The sequence below is a fragment of the Muntiacus reevesi genome, chromosome 10, assembly GCF_963930625.1.
Source record: "Muntiacus reevesi chromosome 10, mMunRee1.1, whole genome shotgun sequence".
In the NCBI taxonomy this organism is placed as follows: domain Eukaryota; kingdom Metazoa; phylum Chordata; class Mammalia; order Artiodactyla; family Cervidae; genus Muntiacus; species Muntiacus reevesi.
In genome coordinates, this window is record NC_089258.1 from 20,837,991 (window position 1) to 20,855,129 (window position 17,139).

At 44.2% G+C, this 17,139-nt stretch overlaps 1 protein-coding gene across 1 annotated transcript in view; it reads left to right on the forward strand.

Annotated features, from left to right (window-relative positions):
* The window catches only part of SHC3 (SHC adaptor protein 3), a 177,265-nt gene that overhangs the window by 43,416 nt on the left and 116,710 nt on the right, over positions 1-17,139 (forward strand). Inside the window, exon 2 of the mRNA XM_065947329.1 lies at positions 7,123-7,193. Coding sequence (XP_065803401.1) covers positions 7,123-7,193 — 71 coding nt within the window. The remainder of the gene's footprint in view (positions 1-7,122; positions 7,194-17,139) is intronic.

Consider the following 17,139-nt stretch of genomic DNA (forward strand, 5'->3'; position numbering starts at 1 on the left):
CACCCAGGACTGATCTCCTTTAGGATGGACTGGTTGGATCTCCTTGCAGTTCAAGGGACCCTCCAACACCACAGTTCAAAAGCATCAATTCTTCTGTGCTCAGCTTTCTTTATAGTCCAACTCTCACATCCATACATGACTACTGGAAAAACCATAGCCTTGACTAGATGGACCTTTGTTGGCAATGTAATGTCTCTGCTTTTTAATATGCTGTCTAGGTTGATCATAACTTTCTTTCCAAGGGGTAAGTGTCTTTTAATTTCATGACTGCAATTACCATCTGCAGTGATTTTGGAGCCCAAAAATGCCTTGAAATGTACCAAAGAAAAGTATGAGATTTATATAATAAAGACTACAAAGTCTTATTAAAGGCAATAAATAATATCTGAATTTGAGACAACTCTCATGTTTGTGGATAAAAAACTTAATAATAAATGTAAATTCTTTTCAAGGTAGCACATGAAATTTCAATGGAATTCAAATGGTTTTTGAGGTGTGGGAGAACTTCACTAAATGATCTTAATGTTCTGAAGGAAAAATATGCACCAGAGACTCAGAAATTGACCAGTGACATATAAGAGAGAGTTCAGATAAAGGCCCATACAGAAATAGGACTTTAATATACCACAAAGTTGACACATTAATCCAACAAGACATGAATGAATGATTAAATCAGTGATATTCATATAAGTTCTTACTTAAGTACTTGTATAAGCCTTACAAATATCTGAGAAGAGAAGAAAAAGGCTAAGAAGAAAGGGAAAGATATACCCAACTGAATGCAGAGTTCCAGAGAATAGCAAGGAGGGATAAGAACACTTTCTTAGGTGAATAATGCAAAGAAATAGAGGGAAAAAAATAGAATGGGAAAGACTAGAGATCTCTTCAAGAAATTTGAGATACCAAAGGAACATTTCATGCAAAGATGGGCACAATAAAGGACAGAAATGGCATGGACCTAACAGAAGCAGAAGATATTAAGAAGTGGCAAGAATACACAGAAGAACTGTATGCAAAAGGTCTTAATGACCTGAGTAATCATAATGGTGTGGTCACTAACCTAGAGTCAGACATCCTGGAGTGTGAAGTCAAGTGGACCTTAGGAAACTTTACTACAGAAAAGCTAGTGGAGGTGATGGAATTCCTGTGGAGCTATTTTAAATTCTGAAAGATGATGCTGTTAGGATCAAGTGCTACACTCAATATGCCAGCAAATTTGGAAAACTCAGTAATGGCCACAGGACTGGAAAAGGCTTTCATTCTAATTCCCAAGAAAGGCAGTGCTGAAGAATATTCAAACTGGACAATTGACAACTGTCAAACTGGACAAACTGGACAATATTCAAACTGCATAATTTCACTCATTTCACATTCTAGCAAGGTAATGCTCAAAATCCTTCAAGCTAGACTTTTACAGTAAATGAACCAAGAACTTCCAGATGTACAAGCTGGATTTAGAAGAGGCAGGGGAGCTAGAGATCAAATTGTCAACATCTGTTGGGTCATAGAGAAAGCAAAGGAATTCCAGAAAATCCTCTACTTCTGTCTGCTTCACTGACTATGCTAAAGCCTGTGACTGTGTGAAGTGAGTGAAAGTGGAAGTGGTTCAGTCATGTCCAACTCTTTGAGACCCCGTGGACTGTAGTCCATGGAATTCTCCAGGCCAGAATACTGGAGTAGTCAGCCTTTCCCTTCTCCAGGGAATCTTCCCAACCCAGGGATTGAACCCAGGTCTCCTGCATTGCAGGCGGATTCTTTACCAGCTGAGCCACCAGGGAAGCCCAAGAATACTGGAGTGAGTGGCCTGTCCCTTCTCCTGTGGGTCTTTCCAACCCAGGAATCGAACTGGGGTCTCCTGCTTTGCAGGCAGATTCTTTACCAGCTGAGCTATCCTGTGTGGATCACAACAAACTGTGGAAAATTCTTAAAGAGATGGGAATATTAGAGCACCTTACCTGTCCCCTGAGAAACTTGTATGCAGGTCAAGAAGCAGACTTAGAACTGGACAAGGATCAACTGGCTGGTTCAAAATCGGGAAAGGTGTACATCAAGGCTGTATATTGTCACCCTGCTTATTTAACTTATATGTAGGGTGAAAAGTGAAATTTAGTCCCTCAGTTGTGTCCCAGTCTTTGCAACCCCATGGACTATAACCTGCCAGGCTCCTCTGTCCACGGAATGCTCCAGGCAAGAATCCCAGAGTGTGTAGCCATTCCCTTCTCTGAGGGATCTTTCTCACCCAGGAATTGAACCTGGGCCTCCTGCATTGCAGGTGGATTCTTTATGATCTGAGTTACCAGGGAAGCCCCAGAGTCAGTATGTGAAGTACTGGACTGGATGGCTCACAAACTGAAATCAAGATTGCCGGGAGAAATATCAACAATCTCAGATATGCAGATGATGCCACTCTAATGGCAAAAAGCAAAGAAGAAAAAGAGCCTCTTGATGAGGGTGAAAGAGGAGAGTGAAAAAGCTGGCTTGAAACTCAATTTTCTAAAAACTAAGATCATGGCATCTAGTCCCATCACTTCATGGCAAACAGATAGGGAAAAAGTGGAAACTGTGGAAGATTTATTCTCTTGGGCTCCAAAATCACTGTGGATGGTGACTGCAGAGATGAAATTAAAAGATGCTTTCTCCTTGGAAGAAAAACTATGACAAACCTAGACAGCATATTCCAAAACAGAGACATCACTTTTCCAATCAAGGTTTGTATAGTCAAAGCTATTGTTTTTCTGGTAATCATTTATTATGGATGTGACTGTTGAACCATAAAGCAGGCTGATGGCTGAAGAATTGATGCTTTCAAACTGTGGTGCTGGAGAAGACTCTTGAGAGCCCTTTGGACAGAAAGGAGATCAAACCAGTCAATCCCAAAGGAAATCAACTGTGGATATTCATTGGGAGGACTGCTGCTAAAGCTGAAGCTCCAATACTTTGGTTACCTGATGCAAAGAGCCGACTCATTGAAAAAGACCTGATGCTGGGAAAGACTGAGGGCAGGAGGAGAACGCGACAACAGAGGATGAGATGACTGGATGCCATCACTGACTCAATGGACATGTGTTTGAGGAAAACTCTCAGAGATAGTGAAAGACAGGGAAGCCTGGCATGCTGTAGTCCATGGGGTTGCAAAGATTTGGACATGACTTAGCAACTGAACAACAATAACTCATATAAGTAGTAGTCTATTGGAGGCTTGCATTATAATTCATGCCATAGCCTATATAGACAAATAAATTCCAAATAGATTAAAAAAGTAAATGAAAACTATTAAATAAAGTGAAAGCAAACATAACTAATAAATAAATATTCTTAAAATTTGGAAGAGTATTATGAGAATCTGTGGACACAAGACCTTCTCATGCAAGATAGGACATTCCAAAGCCACACCAGAAAGGATAGATGTGTAATCACAGTAATGATTACCATATTACTATGGTAACAAGTTCTTTTAGGTAAAATGTAGAAACTGACCATTAAAAGAAAAATGATTGAATGGGAGATTAACATCACATTAATCTAGAAGAAAAAGATGAAGAACCTAATAGAAAACTGGACCAAAGATATGAATAGTCAGTTAACAGAAAAAGAAGTGCAAATAGAAGAAAAAAAAGAAGTGCAAACAGCCAATAAACAAATGAGAAAACTACACAATCTGATTAGATGACAGGGAGATTCACATGAAAACAACAACAAAAAAGAAATACTTTTGCCCACGAGAGGCAAAGTTTCAAAAGATTGATGTTGTCCAGTGTTACAAAGGGTAGAGAAGTAAACTTGCTTAGACATTGGTGGGGACAGGACAAACTGCTACAGGCCCTCGGGAGGGTAATTCAACTTGTCAGTGTTGATGGTGATGTTCACGCAGGGCTGCGAATGCGGCAGTCTTGGTCATCCTATATAATTCCCTGAAGTCGGACATGGTCTTCATGTAACTGTGAGAGCAGTGGAGGTACTGGCAATACCTGTGAAGGTTGTGGTGGTGGTGATAACATAACTCTGAGAAGTTAGTCTACACGTTACTCTGCACATTTGCGAAAGAATTCACATAGCTCTGCGTTAGTGTTGGTGGTGGTATTCAGAAGAGTCTGTGATGTTGGTTGTGGTCATATTCATATAACTCTGCAGAGTTGGTGGCTGTGGTATTCATGTGACTCTGCAAGGATCTAAGTGGTAGTGTTCATCTTACCTCTGCCGTGTTGAGCATGTTATCAATTATTCTGTGGAGTGGGTGCAGATGGTCTTCATTTAATTCTGCTGTGGTGGATACGATATTTACATATCTGCAGTGATGCTGGCAGCATTGAAATGATGTTGGATACTGACTGTTTATGGTGGTAACACAACCTGTGGTGTTGGTTGTGGTAATCACGTAACTCAGTGGTTGTGTTAGCGATAGTCTCACCACTGGCTGTCTATTCTCATAGCTACCACAGCTCCCATAGCTGTGATGCTGGTCATGGTATCCACACCGCCCTATCATGGTGGTGGTATTTGCATACACGTAATGTGCCACGTGATAGGTGCATTCACATGACTTTATGATGTTGCGGATGTTATTCCCATGGCCCTTTGAGGTTGGCCAGGTGTTGGCATTTCACCTATCATCATTGTCGGGGCAGAGGTAGTAGATGATCCGGCCATCCAAGATGGCTGTTTTCTTGCTTTCTGTACATCCTCTGCTTGACCAGTGCCAGCTATACCTACACCCTACTTACGTGACTGACCTTCCCACATCCTTGCCCCCAGCCCCAGCCAGTGATCATTCTAAGCTTTGGTTTAGAGCATCTCCACCATGATACCTTATCAAATGGGCCATTGTGGACATGTTCCCTTGCTGGTTTTCCCTGGTAACTGACAGCCAACCTGATGTCAGTTCCCCCTATAACTGGTAACCTCCCTCTCCTCCTAGGAGCGAAGACTACTGCCCTGTTCTGCCCGCTGTCTGCTGCATATGGTGGGTTGTTGCTCCAGGACCTTGCTTCAGACATGTGAGATTCCCCCATCCATTAAGCCATCGATGTCTCTGTTGCTGACACCAGCTCTTTCTTGGGTCTTGAAGCGGGGCAAGTGCAGGGCTTGCAGGCCTGTAGGGTTCAGCCCAATAGGTGATATTCAAATAAAAGTGTGGCAGAGGTCTTGTATTCACATGACCCCGAATCACTGGGGAAGGTTGTGTTCATAGACACTGCAATCATCACAGTATTCATAATCCTAAGATGTTATTTTGTCATGGTGTTGGCATAAGTATGTGGCATTGATATTGTTATTCACAGATCTTGTGAAGACGGTGATGGTATAATTCAGATAACACCAGGACTTGGGCATGGAATTGACACAGCTCTACAGTGATGGTCATGCTGGCATTAACACGGCACTGTGAGGCAGTGATATTCCCATAACTGAGACAGCATTCACAGAATTCACATTTTGCTATGGTGGTGTTGATGGTATCATATAATTCTGCAGTGTTATAAAATGGTCTTCAATAGCTCTGTGATGGTGGGCATAGTAACTAGCTGACCTGCAGTGGTCATGTCATATTCACACATCTGCAGGGGTGGGCATGGAGGTTTCCATAACTGCAGTGGTGGTGGTGATGGTCATCACACATCTCAGAGTTATTGACACAACTTTGCCACTTTGGTTGAAGTAATTACTTCACTTTGTAATGTTGCTGGTGATGGTGTTCACATACCTCTGGGATGTGGTTGTGATGTTTACATAACTGTGACAGTGCTGGTCTTGACAATCCTGTAACTCAGCAAAGTGGGTCGTTGTCTCCACATATCTTAGTGACAGTGGTCATCATATAACCCTGCTGTGGTGATGATGGCATCCACACAAATCTATAATTGCGATAGTGATAGTCATATTGTTTTCCTGTGACTTGTGACCTCGTTGTAGTATACATAACTCTGCAATGTTGGTCATGGTACTCATGTACATCTGTGGTGATGGATGTGGTATTTGCCTAAGTCTTCGACTTTGATGGTGGTGGTGGTAGTTATATAACCCTGTGATGCTGGTCTTCGTATTCACGTGATTCTGTGATATTGTCCCTTTAATCACATGAGTCTGCAAGGTTGGTGGTCATCTTATTCATATGTCTCTGTGACTGTTCATGGTACCCACTTAACTGATGGAGGTGGTGGTATTTAAATAACTCTGACTGTGCAGTGGTTGGAGTAACAGTCACATTTGAGAGAAGTTTAAAGTTTTGCTTGAGGTTATGTAAGAAGATATGACAGAGCCAGGCTCAAATTCAGGTTTTCTGTATAATTTAAATGCAGTCTTTTCTGTACTACACCATGAGGTCCCTTCCTGCTATGTCTAAATTTAAAGTCATTAGTATAAAACATCTGTACCTTCAAACTCCCCCAAGGGCTTTGGAACACGAATATTCTATCTCTTCCATTCTAGTTGTTTGCCTGTAGCTTTAACTGTGGCCATATAGTCACATACACACATACATTCTCATGTATAAAACTGATAAACAAAGTTAGCTACAAATTTAGATGTTAAGTTGAAATTCTGAAAATTTATGCTAACTAATTCAGAAGAGATCTCTCTGGTAAACCAAAATAAAACACCTTTGGGGGTAATCTATAGTTTATTCAAAACCCAAATGTATTTATTAAATAATGAAGTGTGAGGTTGACCAAAATGTTGGTATTATAGTGTTTTCATTCTTTCTTTAAATATTATAAACTGGAAATTTAGTAAAGGACTAGAAATGGGATATTGGGATGTTGGGTGGTGGTTACATGACAGGTACATGTTTAAATGATCATTGAGTTGTACATTTATGATTTCTGCATTTTATGACATACAAGTTATACCTCAACAAAAGTTTCTGAAGATGTATTGCTAAAGAAAGTGAACATGCTAATGGGTTTCATGAAAGTTAAGTATAGTGCCAAATGTAAGCACTCAGGATGTTTTCTGATGGGTGAGAGTTATTACTTCTATAGAAACAGAATGAAGTGTCACCATGAATAAAAAGTTATAATGTGGTTGAAAAAATGCATATGGCTCCCCAAATGACTTTGTTTTAGTTAGGAATCATCTCTTCATCTCAGTTCTCTGACTCATGACTTACGTTTTCTCTTCTTGCAGTATCTGGGGTGCATTGAAGTTCTTCGCTCAATGAGGTCACTTGATTTCAGTACAAGGACCCAAATTACCAGGTAAGCCCTCTTGAAAATGGACTCCTGTGGTTTTACTTGAGAAAGGAATGATAATTCTGAGGTAAACCACTAGAAATTTCCAGAGGGAAAGTCTGCCCCTTGAGTGCTGGTGACCAGTGACAGGGAGTCAGGAGCCACTGTCTCAAGTCTCCGGAGTGTTCATCTATGTTTGTGACATGTATGTCTTGACACAAGTCTTCTGAAGAATACTCCTCATTTCCAAACTCTTTTTATAATTAAGTTGCAGACAAACGGAGTGTTTATGTTTGTTTCTTTAATAAATGAAACTCTAAGACCAAACTGATATTTTAAAATCTGTTATTTCTTTTTTTGTTTTCTAAATCAAGATGTCAAGAGAGAATTTCCAATGGTATACACAGAGAATAAAATTACACAGAGTTGGAAGTAGAAATGTTAATGGGAATAATAATTTAGAAAGCAGACTGACTCTTTTAATGTATCAGTGATTTTGAGCAGGTTTATGTATTTTAAACCAGATTTTAAACTTCTTGAGGGCCAATTCTGTTTTTAAGCATGTTTTTATAAAATTCATAGCCTAGTAGAGCTTGTACCTTTAGAAAAATGCCAATTTCAAGTCATCTTGAAGAAGAGAACCAGAAAGCCAAGACTGGGTCTGTGAAATAGCTACATTTCAGAAAGCAATGAGCTTATATTGCTTTGGCAGTAGTGGCATTGTTTAATTTAAACAGTGACCTCAGAAAATGCCTCAGTTTTATTTCGTTCAAATTTGTCTATTGGATATCTTTGCATTAGCAAGCCAAAAACTAAAGATTGAGCTTTAGAAAGCAATTATTTGTGGTAATTATCTGCTCAGTAATTTACATACCTCAGTTCTACGTTTTAAGCATCACAATGAAACCTCTTCTTGCTCACTGAAGAAATTCATGTTCAAAAAAGTTGATGTTCTCCTTCTCTCCCAAGCAACTCAAGACACACTTATTGTGAACACGGTAGTAATCTACACTAAGGGGAGAATCCATCGCCACATATTTGTAGAAAATGGTTTATGGATATTGCCAAGGCAAAAGAATGGTATTTTGAAGTGAGAACAGTTAGAATAAAAGTTTGAATGTTTAGTCAATCACTCATTCATCCCAGCTGTGAGAAGGCAGTGCTGTTGGGGGTGTGGGCAGAATGCTTAACCACGGACCTAGGGACACTGGAACCCCTGACCGTGGCCACCTTCTCATGGGGGGTGGCGGTTGTTTTGTTTTTTTAACTTAAAAAAAACTGAAGGATATTTGATTTACAATGTTGAGTATGGTGCCGTCATTTTTTAAAAAGAATTGTCGACCATTTCTACTGAATTTTCTTTACAGGTCCTAGAACTTCTGAGATAATTTTATGTCATTTTAATTTTTCTGATGTATTTATTGAGTCTGTACCATGGCTGTGCGCATGTGCACTGGTCAACATGAGCTGTCCTGCTTTGCCAGACCTCCTGTTTTGGGGGGGAAAGATGCTCATGCAAATAGCCAAGTCCTGCTTTTCAGGAATGGAGGTGGACAGGGGGGCCAGTAGCAATCCCAGTGTGCCTTTGGATCAAGGTCTGGGCACTCTTTGGGTGCCAAGTGGGCAGATAAAACAATAGTAGTGGTAGAAAAAAGCTGTGGAGCAGACATCCAATTCCATTCCATTTATAGATTCTAGCAGAGGGGCAGCAATGTAATGGGCCAAGTGAAGTGCCATTCCTTGACTCAGGAAACTTGGTGTTTGTACTCTGATTATATCAGAATTGCCTTGGGTTTATTAAACTTAAAAAAAATCAATGTATTTATTTTAATGGAAATATAGTTTATTTATGATATCATGTTAATTTCTGCTATACTGCAAAGTGATTCAGTTATACATATATGTATATATATGTATCATTCTTTTGGATTTATTAGACTTTTTGAAAACTATGTTTGCTTTTCTCTGTGATGCTTTCTGCCTTTTGCCTCATTTTTATCATGTGACCTGTTTCATATTTAGTTAAGAGCCAGACAGCACTTGTAGGAAACGGTTTGACAAACCAACATCAGAAAGAAGCCTTCACACCCAGGACAAGAATGCTCAATGGTGTCCTGTGGATGTGGCACCGTTTAAAGCCTGTGTGGCAGCTGAGTGTTAAACACACCTATGATTGAATTCTACCACCTTGGTGTGCTTTATATACTAAAGGCATTCTTGAAAGATTGTAGGGAAACCTAATGTTGTAGTTAAGCTCTATTGTTGTTATCCCTAAGTCATGTCCAACTCTCGCAACCTTATGGATTGTAGCCCACCAGGCTCCTCTGTCCATGTGAATCTCTAGGCAAGAAGACGGTAGTGCCTTGCCATTTCCTTCTCCAGGGGATCTTCCTGGCCCAGGGTTTGAACCTGTGTCTCCTGTATTGGCAGGCAGATTCTTTACCACTGAGCCACCTAGGAAGCCCAGCTATATAGTACTATACTGTAAAAGATTTAAAATACTTTTCACACAAATAATATATAAAAAAACAAGCAAAAATAAATAAAGCATTTTTAATCTTACAGTACAGTACCTTGAAAAGTACAATAGTACCCGCTACATCACTGCTACTGTAATGCTTGTGTCCAGGCATCCTGAACTTGAAATAAAAATACTGTACCTCTATACTCTAGACAATACTGTCGTAAAGTACACAAAAGGACAGCTGCTGGTAGAGGATGCACCCATGTGACAGTGTATGCCACGTGTGTGAACTAATTTGTGTGATTTGGACATGTGAACCATCTTCACATCTTAGCAAGTTTGCAACTTGAAAGTTTGGGCTTCCCTCATGGCTCAGCAGTAGAGAATCTGCCTGCATTGAAGGAGATGCAGGAGACCTGAGTTTGATCCCTGGGTTGGAAAGATCCCCTGGAGAAGGGCATGGCAACCCACTCCAGTATTCTTGCTGGAGAATCCCATGGACAGAGGAGCCTGGCGGACTACAGTCCATAGGGTCACAAAGAGTTGGACATGACTGAAGCGACTGAGCGCACACACACGCACACAACTCGAAGGATCATCTGTGGGGACTTACTGTATTTATGAAAGTCTGCTCAGGGGACAGAGACGCTTGACAGATGAAGAAAAAGCTTTTGCAGAAGAACTAGCTGGCGATGGACAGGGAAGCCTGTTGTGCTGAAGTCCATGGGGTCGCCAAGAGTCGGACACTACTGAGCGACTGAACTGAACCAAACTGAGAAGAACTAGCTTCCCAACGGGCCCCGGTCCCTGCAGCTGCATGGCCTTGGAGAGGGTGACTCCCTTGAGTTCCGGCCCCACAATGTGACCCCTGTCAGCACGCCTCCCCACACCCTTATGACTCGGCACTATTAAGGCCATACAGGAGCCCGCGGCCGAAGCTGGGCCACTCAAGAGCTTGAGGAAGCCGCCCTCTGTTGCTTCCCCCGTCGCCAGCGCCGCCTCATGGTCTGTGAAGCCGGACACCCGCGTGGGGAGCCACCTTCCTCCCTGCGTGGATTCCACTGTCTGTGCAGCCCTCGAGGGCCTCGGGGGAGGGTCTCGGCTTGGTGTCCCCCTGGGGAAGGCGGGGGGCCTGAAGCAGGGGGGACCCAGCTCCCCAGCTGGAAGTCGATCAGAGACCTGCGCTTGCATCTGCGTGAAGCCACTGGGTCTTCACATGGGGAGACTGTGGCAGGACGCTGAGGGCCACAGCTGTGGCAACCGGCCACTCTGCCCCTGGGGACCACACCCGGCGCCTGGTTAGATGGGGTGGGGTGGCCAGGGTGCTTTTGGTCTGCGAGCAGCCTGCCAGGCCACCCCGCAGGGTGACAGGAAGCGCCCACGTGCCATGGTCACAGGAAAAGCCAGGCCTTACTTTCTCTCCCCTTCCCATCTGCTAATTTGATTTGCCATGTTAAATTTGATTTATTATTGAATATCACCTTAAGCTGTTTTTAGGGCATGGAAGGCTATAAATATATATGCAGTTAGACCCAGAGGACTCAGCAAGCTGGTCCTTTGCCAACAGTAAGTGTGATGGTCTGACGTGTATTTTTGGTTCTAAACAACCCCAGCTGACCTCCTAAAGTGCTTGGATTCACCCAGTAACCATCAAGTTTGCTTTCCACTCAGCCTCGCATAGACGCATGAACTCTGTGCATGGCTTTGCTCCACTTTCTGGGTGAGTTCCTGTAAATCTACAAAATGTTGAGCAGAGGACACCACCACACTTGCTTTTTTCAAACTGTAGAGAGAAAACAGTTGAATCTAGTTTAGGTTTTTCCTCTGCCTTATTTTATTAGCACCATGCTCTTAACCAACTGAGCTAACCGGCCACGTTCCCTTTTTTTAAAGCTGTCATAGTTTCAGTGGGGCCTGAAGATGCAGGTTTAGCCCAGACCTTGACCAGCACGGCCCTTGGACGAGATTGCTCCCTAGCACTCCACTTAACATCCACATGCTGGAGGGTTCTGCTTCAGAGTCCAGGTGTTTTGAAAATTCCCCAGGAACATGTATCAAATCTTTTTGGTTTGAAACCAAACTCAAAATTTGTGTTAAGGACAACACCCTTTTTGAGGAAGGCAATTCATTTTGTTCTTTTAAAAAAATATTTATTTTATGTATTTGGCTGCACCAGGTTATAGTTGTGTACACCAACCAGCAGCTCTTAGTCGTGGCATGTGGGTGGGATCTAGTTCCCTGACCAGGGATCGAACCCAGTCCCCCTGCATTGGGAACACAGAGTCTTAGCTACTGGACCACGAAGGAGGCCCCTCATTTTGTCCTGATTCAACCTATCGATGGGGGTCTCTGAAGACTTTTATCACGGATGCTAGCATGAGTTGAAGTTCAGAGTCACCTGGCCACAGCTTTCTCACACTACAGCCTGAGGGGGCAGAGTTTAATGGACACAGACTCAGCCATGAGCTGGTGAGTCAGACTGAACGTTGTGATGCTGGGATCTTTTATGTCCGATGTTTCCCTCAGGGAGTTTGGTTAGATGGCAGATGTGTGACTGTGTGGAACTGGTCTGACAGTGCTGGGCACTGTGATGGCTACAGGGCCATGATTTTGAACAAAATAACCAGCACACCCTGGTGGCCAGAGGGAGAAGGGAACCTGCAGACAAGGTGTTGAAAGATGGATCGTGGATGCTCCTGCTACCGTGAGAACGGCGGCCTGGCTTGTGGGGGTCTCTTGCCAGTTAGGTGCATGGAGGGATCCATCCTCAGCCTGAAAGAGGGCTCACTGGACGGCCTCAGTCTGGCTTTTTCTCTCCGTCCACCCTCTCTTCCCCGAGTCGACCTGGCAGTCTTGGTAACGCTCGCTTGTCCAGTCACTTCTGGCTTCCAACATTCTCTCAAGGCTCTCAAAAAAAAAAAAAAAAAGAAAAAGGCCAAGGTAAAAGCTTTCACCACACAATCCTTCAGCTCCATGGACTCCCCCCAGCATCCTCATCTCTGTGCATCCATCCCAGCTGTGGTGTCTCTCCTCGTGTGCATGAAGGCCTCCGGCCACCGCGTGCCCTCGTTGGACTTCCCGCAAGAGAGGGACCGACCAGGCTGCGGGGCTAGGCACCCCGGCCTCCGCCACCCCCATGACGTCCACCGCAGCCCTCTGCCATCCCACATCAAACTTCTCTGTCACGTGGCCATCTCATCACCAGCTCATGGGGGGGTGGATCAGTGCGCAGGCTGAGGTTTGCAGAAAGGTCATATTTACTAATGAGCTATTTGTGTTGTTTGTAGAAGATTTGCCGTCCTCAGGGTGGCGTTCGGCCTGCGAGGAGCCATGGGGAGAGGAGATGGACGCAGAGGAAGAAGGGCAGGTAAGGTGCTGGGCAACTCTGGCTCTGGGAGAACTGCACACGGTCTGGGGATGACCTGGGGTCTGATCACACTACCCTGACCAGGAGGAAGCTGGAAACACCCAGGCGAGGCGGTCTGAACATCTTCTGTTCAGCTTTGAGGTGATCCCTTCCTCTTGGACCATGGCATGGATCCCACATGCTTCAGGAAACGGGCAGGACTTTGGTTCTGCAGCTCCCTCACCTTGCAGATCCAGAGGATGAATTTGGAAGGGCCCTGGCTTCCCTGGTAGCTCAGCTGGTAAAGAATCCGCCTGCAATGCAGGAGACCCTGGTTGGATTCCTGGGTCGGGAAGTTCCCCTGGAGAAGGGATAGGCTACCCACTCCAGTTTTCTTGGGTTTCCCTGGTGGCTCAGACGGTAAAGAATCTGCTGCAATGTGGGAGACCTGGGTTCAATCACTGGGTTGGGAAGTTCCCCTGGAGAAGGGATAGGCTACCCACTCCAGTATTCTGGCCTGGAGAATTCCATGGACTGAGCGAGGAGCCTGGCAGGCTACAGTCCATGAGGTTGTAAAGAGTGGGACACGACTGAGTGACTTGCACTCTTATTCATCTGCAAACCCATTGTATCGAAGGTGTTAAAATGTTTGCTTGATACCTGGCAGGTGACATGAAAAACAAGGCTGACTTTCGCTCAGGTGCCCTCAGGCTCCAGGATCTTATCTCGCCAGTTAGACTCCTCCCCTATGATATCGGAGAATTCCTTTTTCACTACAAAAGAAACACGTCTAATGTCGATTTAAGTTCAACATGCCAGGAAAAGGAAGAAATCTGTAAAAATCTTTCCTGAGGTTGGCTGACTCTCAGAATTAGAAAGGGGAGCAGTGGGTGTGAACAGCCTGCCCGCCCATCCCTGTATACATCCTGCCGGCACAGGATGGCTAACTTATGATTTCAGCCTTACGGCTCGCTCTAAATTTATTTGTTCTGAACACGTTTCTCAGGCTGAGCCTTTCGAAGACTTCCACCCCCAGAGGGGCGAGGCCTGGCAGGGAGGGAGTTAGTGTTTTCTCAGTTTAGAATTCTTTTTCAAAACACCAGCTTGCCTGCGTGCAAACGCATCCGGGCTTCGGGTGCAGCGGGCTGAGTCCTTCCGCTTTTCTTCTACGTCCTTACTCAGGGCTTACCACCAACCGGTAAGCTTTGGGCTTTGCGCCTCATTCGTCACTATTTGCGTGCGAGAATGTGATAGACGGGGATGTGTGCATCACAGGTGCCCAAAAAGCCACGACTAGGGAAAGAGGGCCAGAGTCACGAGGCAGTGGGTCAGGTGACAGCAAGTGTATAAAAATTACCACGGGAATACGGAGGAGGCTTGGACGAATCTGGGAGGACTTCCTGGGGGAGGAAGCGTTTAACACCGGGGTGAATTTCCCTGACCACATGGCAGACCGGAAGAAGGCATGACATTGAGGCACCTGCTTCCACTAGGGCCCCTCAAGGTTTCTACCTGCCTGCCTCTGGGCAGTAATGTAATACCCGCCAGGGGGTGGGGCCTGAGTCGGATGCAGTGAAGGAACTCAGGCGCACGCTGCATCTATCTGAGGCCTGGGCCCAAGCCCGGCTGCCTTTAGGGCAGAAAGAGAGTTCTGGGGCCGAGGGACATAGGCGTTTGCTTTCTGATAGGCCGCGGTTTGGTGTTCCGTCTCTGCTTGCTGATAAAAGTGGATGCATTCATCCCCTTTGTGAAGAATAAATGAGAGATTACGACATCTGGCACACGCTGTGTACAGATAAAGTCTCAAGGCCATTGGACCAGACCCACACATGTGCCTTCATCTGTCCCCTTGCAGACCCTTAGACTTAGTGTGAGGGGCCTACTGGGGAGGGTGCTGCAGGGATCAGAGGGTGGGAATGGGCCGCAGGTGCTGGAGAAGCCCCTATCAGAGCTGAGGAGTCAGACTCTGGCCCTGGAGGGAGCATAGCCGTGTTTATGGGGATGTCCATGGAGCCCAGACTGGACTGGGGACTGCAAAATGACAGCTCTAGCTGAAGGTTCACAGCATCACTTGGTCTCCAGGCTTGTCTCTCTGAATCCTTTCCAAATCAAAATTTTCTCTTGGGGCTCTTTGAGCAGCCGTCCTGGCCTGATCTTTGGACAGCAGTCTCCTGACCCAAGCAGCATAGCCTTATTTACAGGTGGGGTTCCTAACCTAGCAGGCAAGTAAAGGGATCCATAGGTCCCAGCTCATAATTACCTCTCACCAGAGAGGAGCATCCTGGGTTCTCATTACTTCTCAGGGTTGGCTCCTCACCTGTGGAATAGGGTGGAATCCCTACAAGCAGGCTTGTTTAGAGTCTTAGACCTACAAAGTGCAGGGGCTGCACCGGGTTTGCCAGGTTACACATAGTAGGTGTTCAGCAAATCTGGATAGAGTCTTTATCATGGATTTAATTTTGCAGTTCACTCACTCTTTCCAAATTTCAGTATATGATAATATTGACTATTGATTGACATTATTCTAATTATCAGTATCAATCAGTTCCATTCAGGGCAGGTTTTCTAGCTGAAAAGAAACACTGGTTTGATGCAACAAACTAAAGTTACTGAAAAGGGTGAAATTTTGGTAACATAGCACTGATTTTCACTTACACCAATATTATCTGGTATTTCGTTCTATCTTCTTACTTTGCTGATTGCTGCTGTTGCTGATAATGATAATGATGATAATAATAATACCAACACTATATTGAATACTTGCTATATTGCTCTAAACTTTTCATTCATTTATTCAACAAATTTTTATTGATCACATATCGTGTTCAGTCACTGTTTAGATATTCAGAACAGGACACTAAATAAAAGCTAAACTTCTACTGCAGGGAGAGAGAATAAGCACATGGAGATATCAAAAGAAGGATGAACTTATAGTTTTCTTAGTTGAAAATTAGTCAAATGTCAGCAGTTTCACGTTGTTTGGCATAATAATTTCAGATAGCGATGAGAGCATATGAAATCTTTTCTCAGGATCCCGGGATGTGGACTGTGTGCATTTTGGAGATGAGGAAATTGCGGATCAGAATGTTTATAAAAGCTGTCAAAGATCACGTGCCAGGAAGTGGCAAAGTCGAGGCTGGAACCAGAGCAAGTCTGAATCTAGAGTCAGGAGTCACCCACTGCTACTTGAACAAGAGGGCTGCATCCTTAGGGAAGCTACAAATGCTGGCAAACTCCAGACAAACACTGGGCAGGGGGCACCATTGGCAGATGGAAATTCCTTGTTAATTAAAAACTCCTTTCCCAACCACAGTGACATGATGGCCTTGAGCAGGCCATGGAGAAAATGAGGCACTTGCAGTCTGTTTGGGATGAATGGGGCAAATACATGTAAGGAAAAGGGTCAGCTGTTGGTCAGAGTGTGCTCTTCAAAGACTGTGCTGCTTCCCTTCTACTTCTTTTATTCATCCTGTGCTTCAGCAACTCTTCATTGAATTTCACTAAATTATAGAAGTAAATATAATACAAGTGTTTTAAAAAAAAAGTTTTTTGGATGAATAGTTTGTAGAAAGGATGAGAGCCTTGCCACCTTAACTAGCCCAAAGTGAGTAGGGTAGATTAGAATGGGTAGAGGTGGGGCGGAAAGCGGGTGATTGAGAGGTGAGAGGATAGATGAGATGAAGGAGGGTGGCTAGGTGGGGGTTGTGGAATGGGAAAGGCTGCGGGGTGGGGAGAGATGAGGTGGGCTGGGTAAGGTGGAGGGGCCTGGGTGGAAAGGATGAGATGCCATCTTTCTCTCCAAGAACTTTTAGGTGAGTCATGTTTTCTCACCTTGACCATTGGGATAAACTAGAATCAAGATTGCTGGGAGAAATATCAATAACCTCCGATATGCAGATGACACCACCCTTATGGCAGAAAGTGAAGAAGAACTAAAGAGCCTCTTGATGAAAGTGAAAGAGGAGAGTGAAAAAGTTGGCTTAAAGCTCAACATTCAGAAATCTAAGATCATGGCATCTGGTCTCATCACTTCATGGCAAATAGATGGAGAAACAGTGGAAACAGTGGCAGACTTTATTTTGGGGACTCCAAAATCACTGTAGATGGTGACTGCAGCCATGAAATTAAAAGATGCTCACTCCTTGGAAGAAAAGTTATGACCA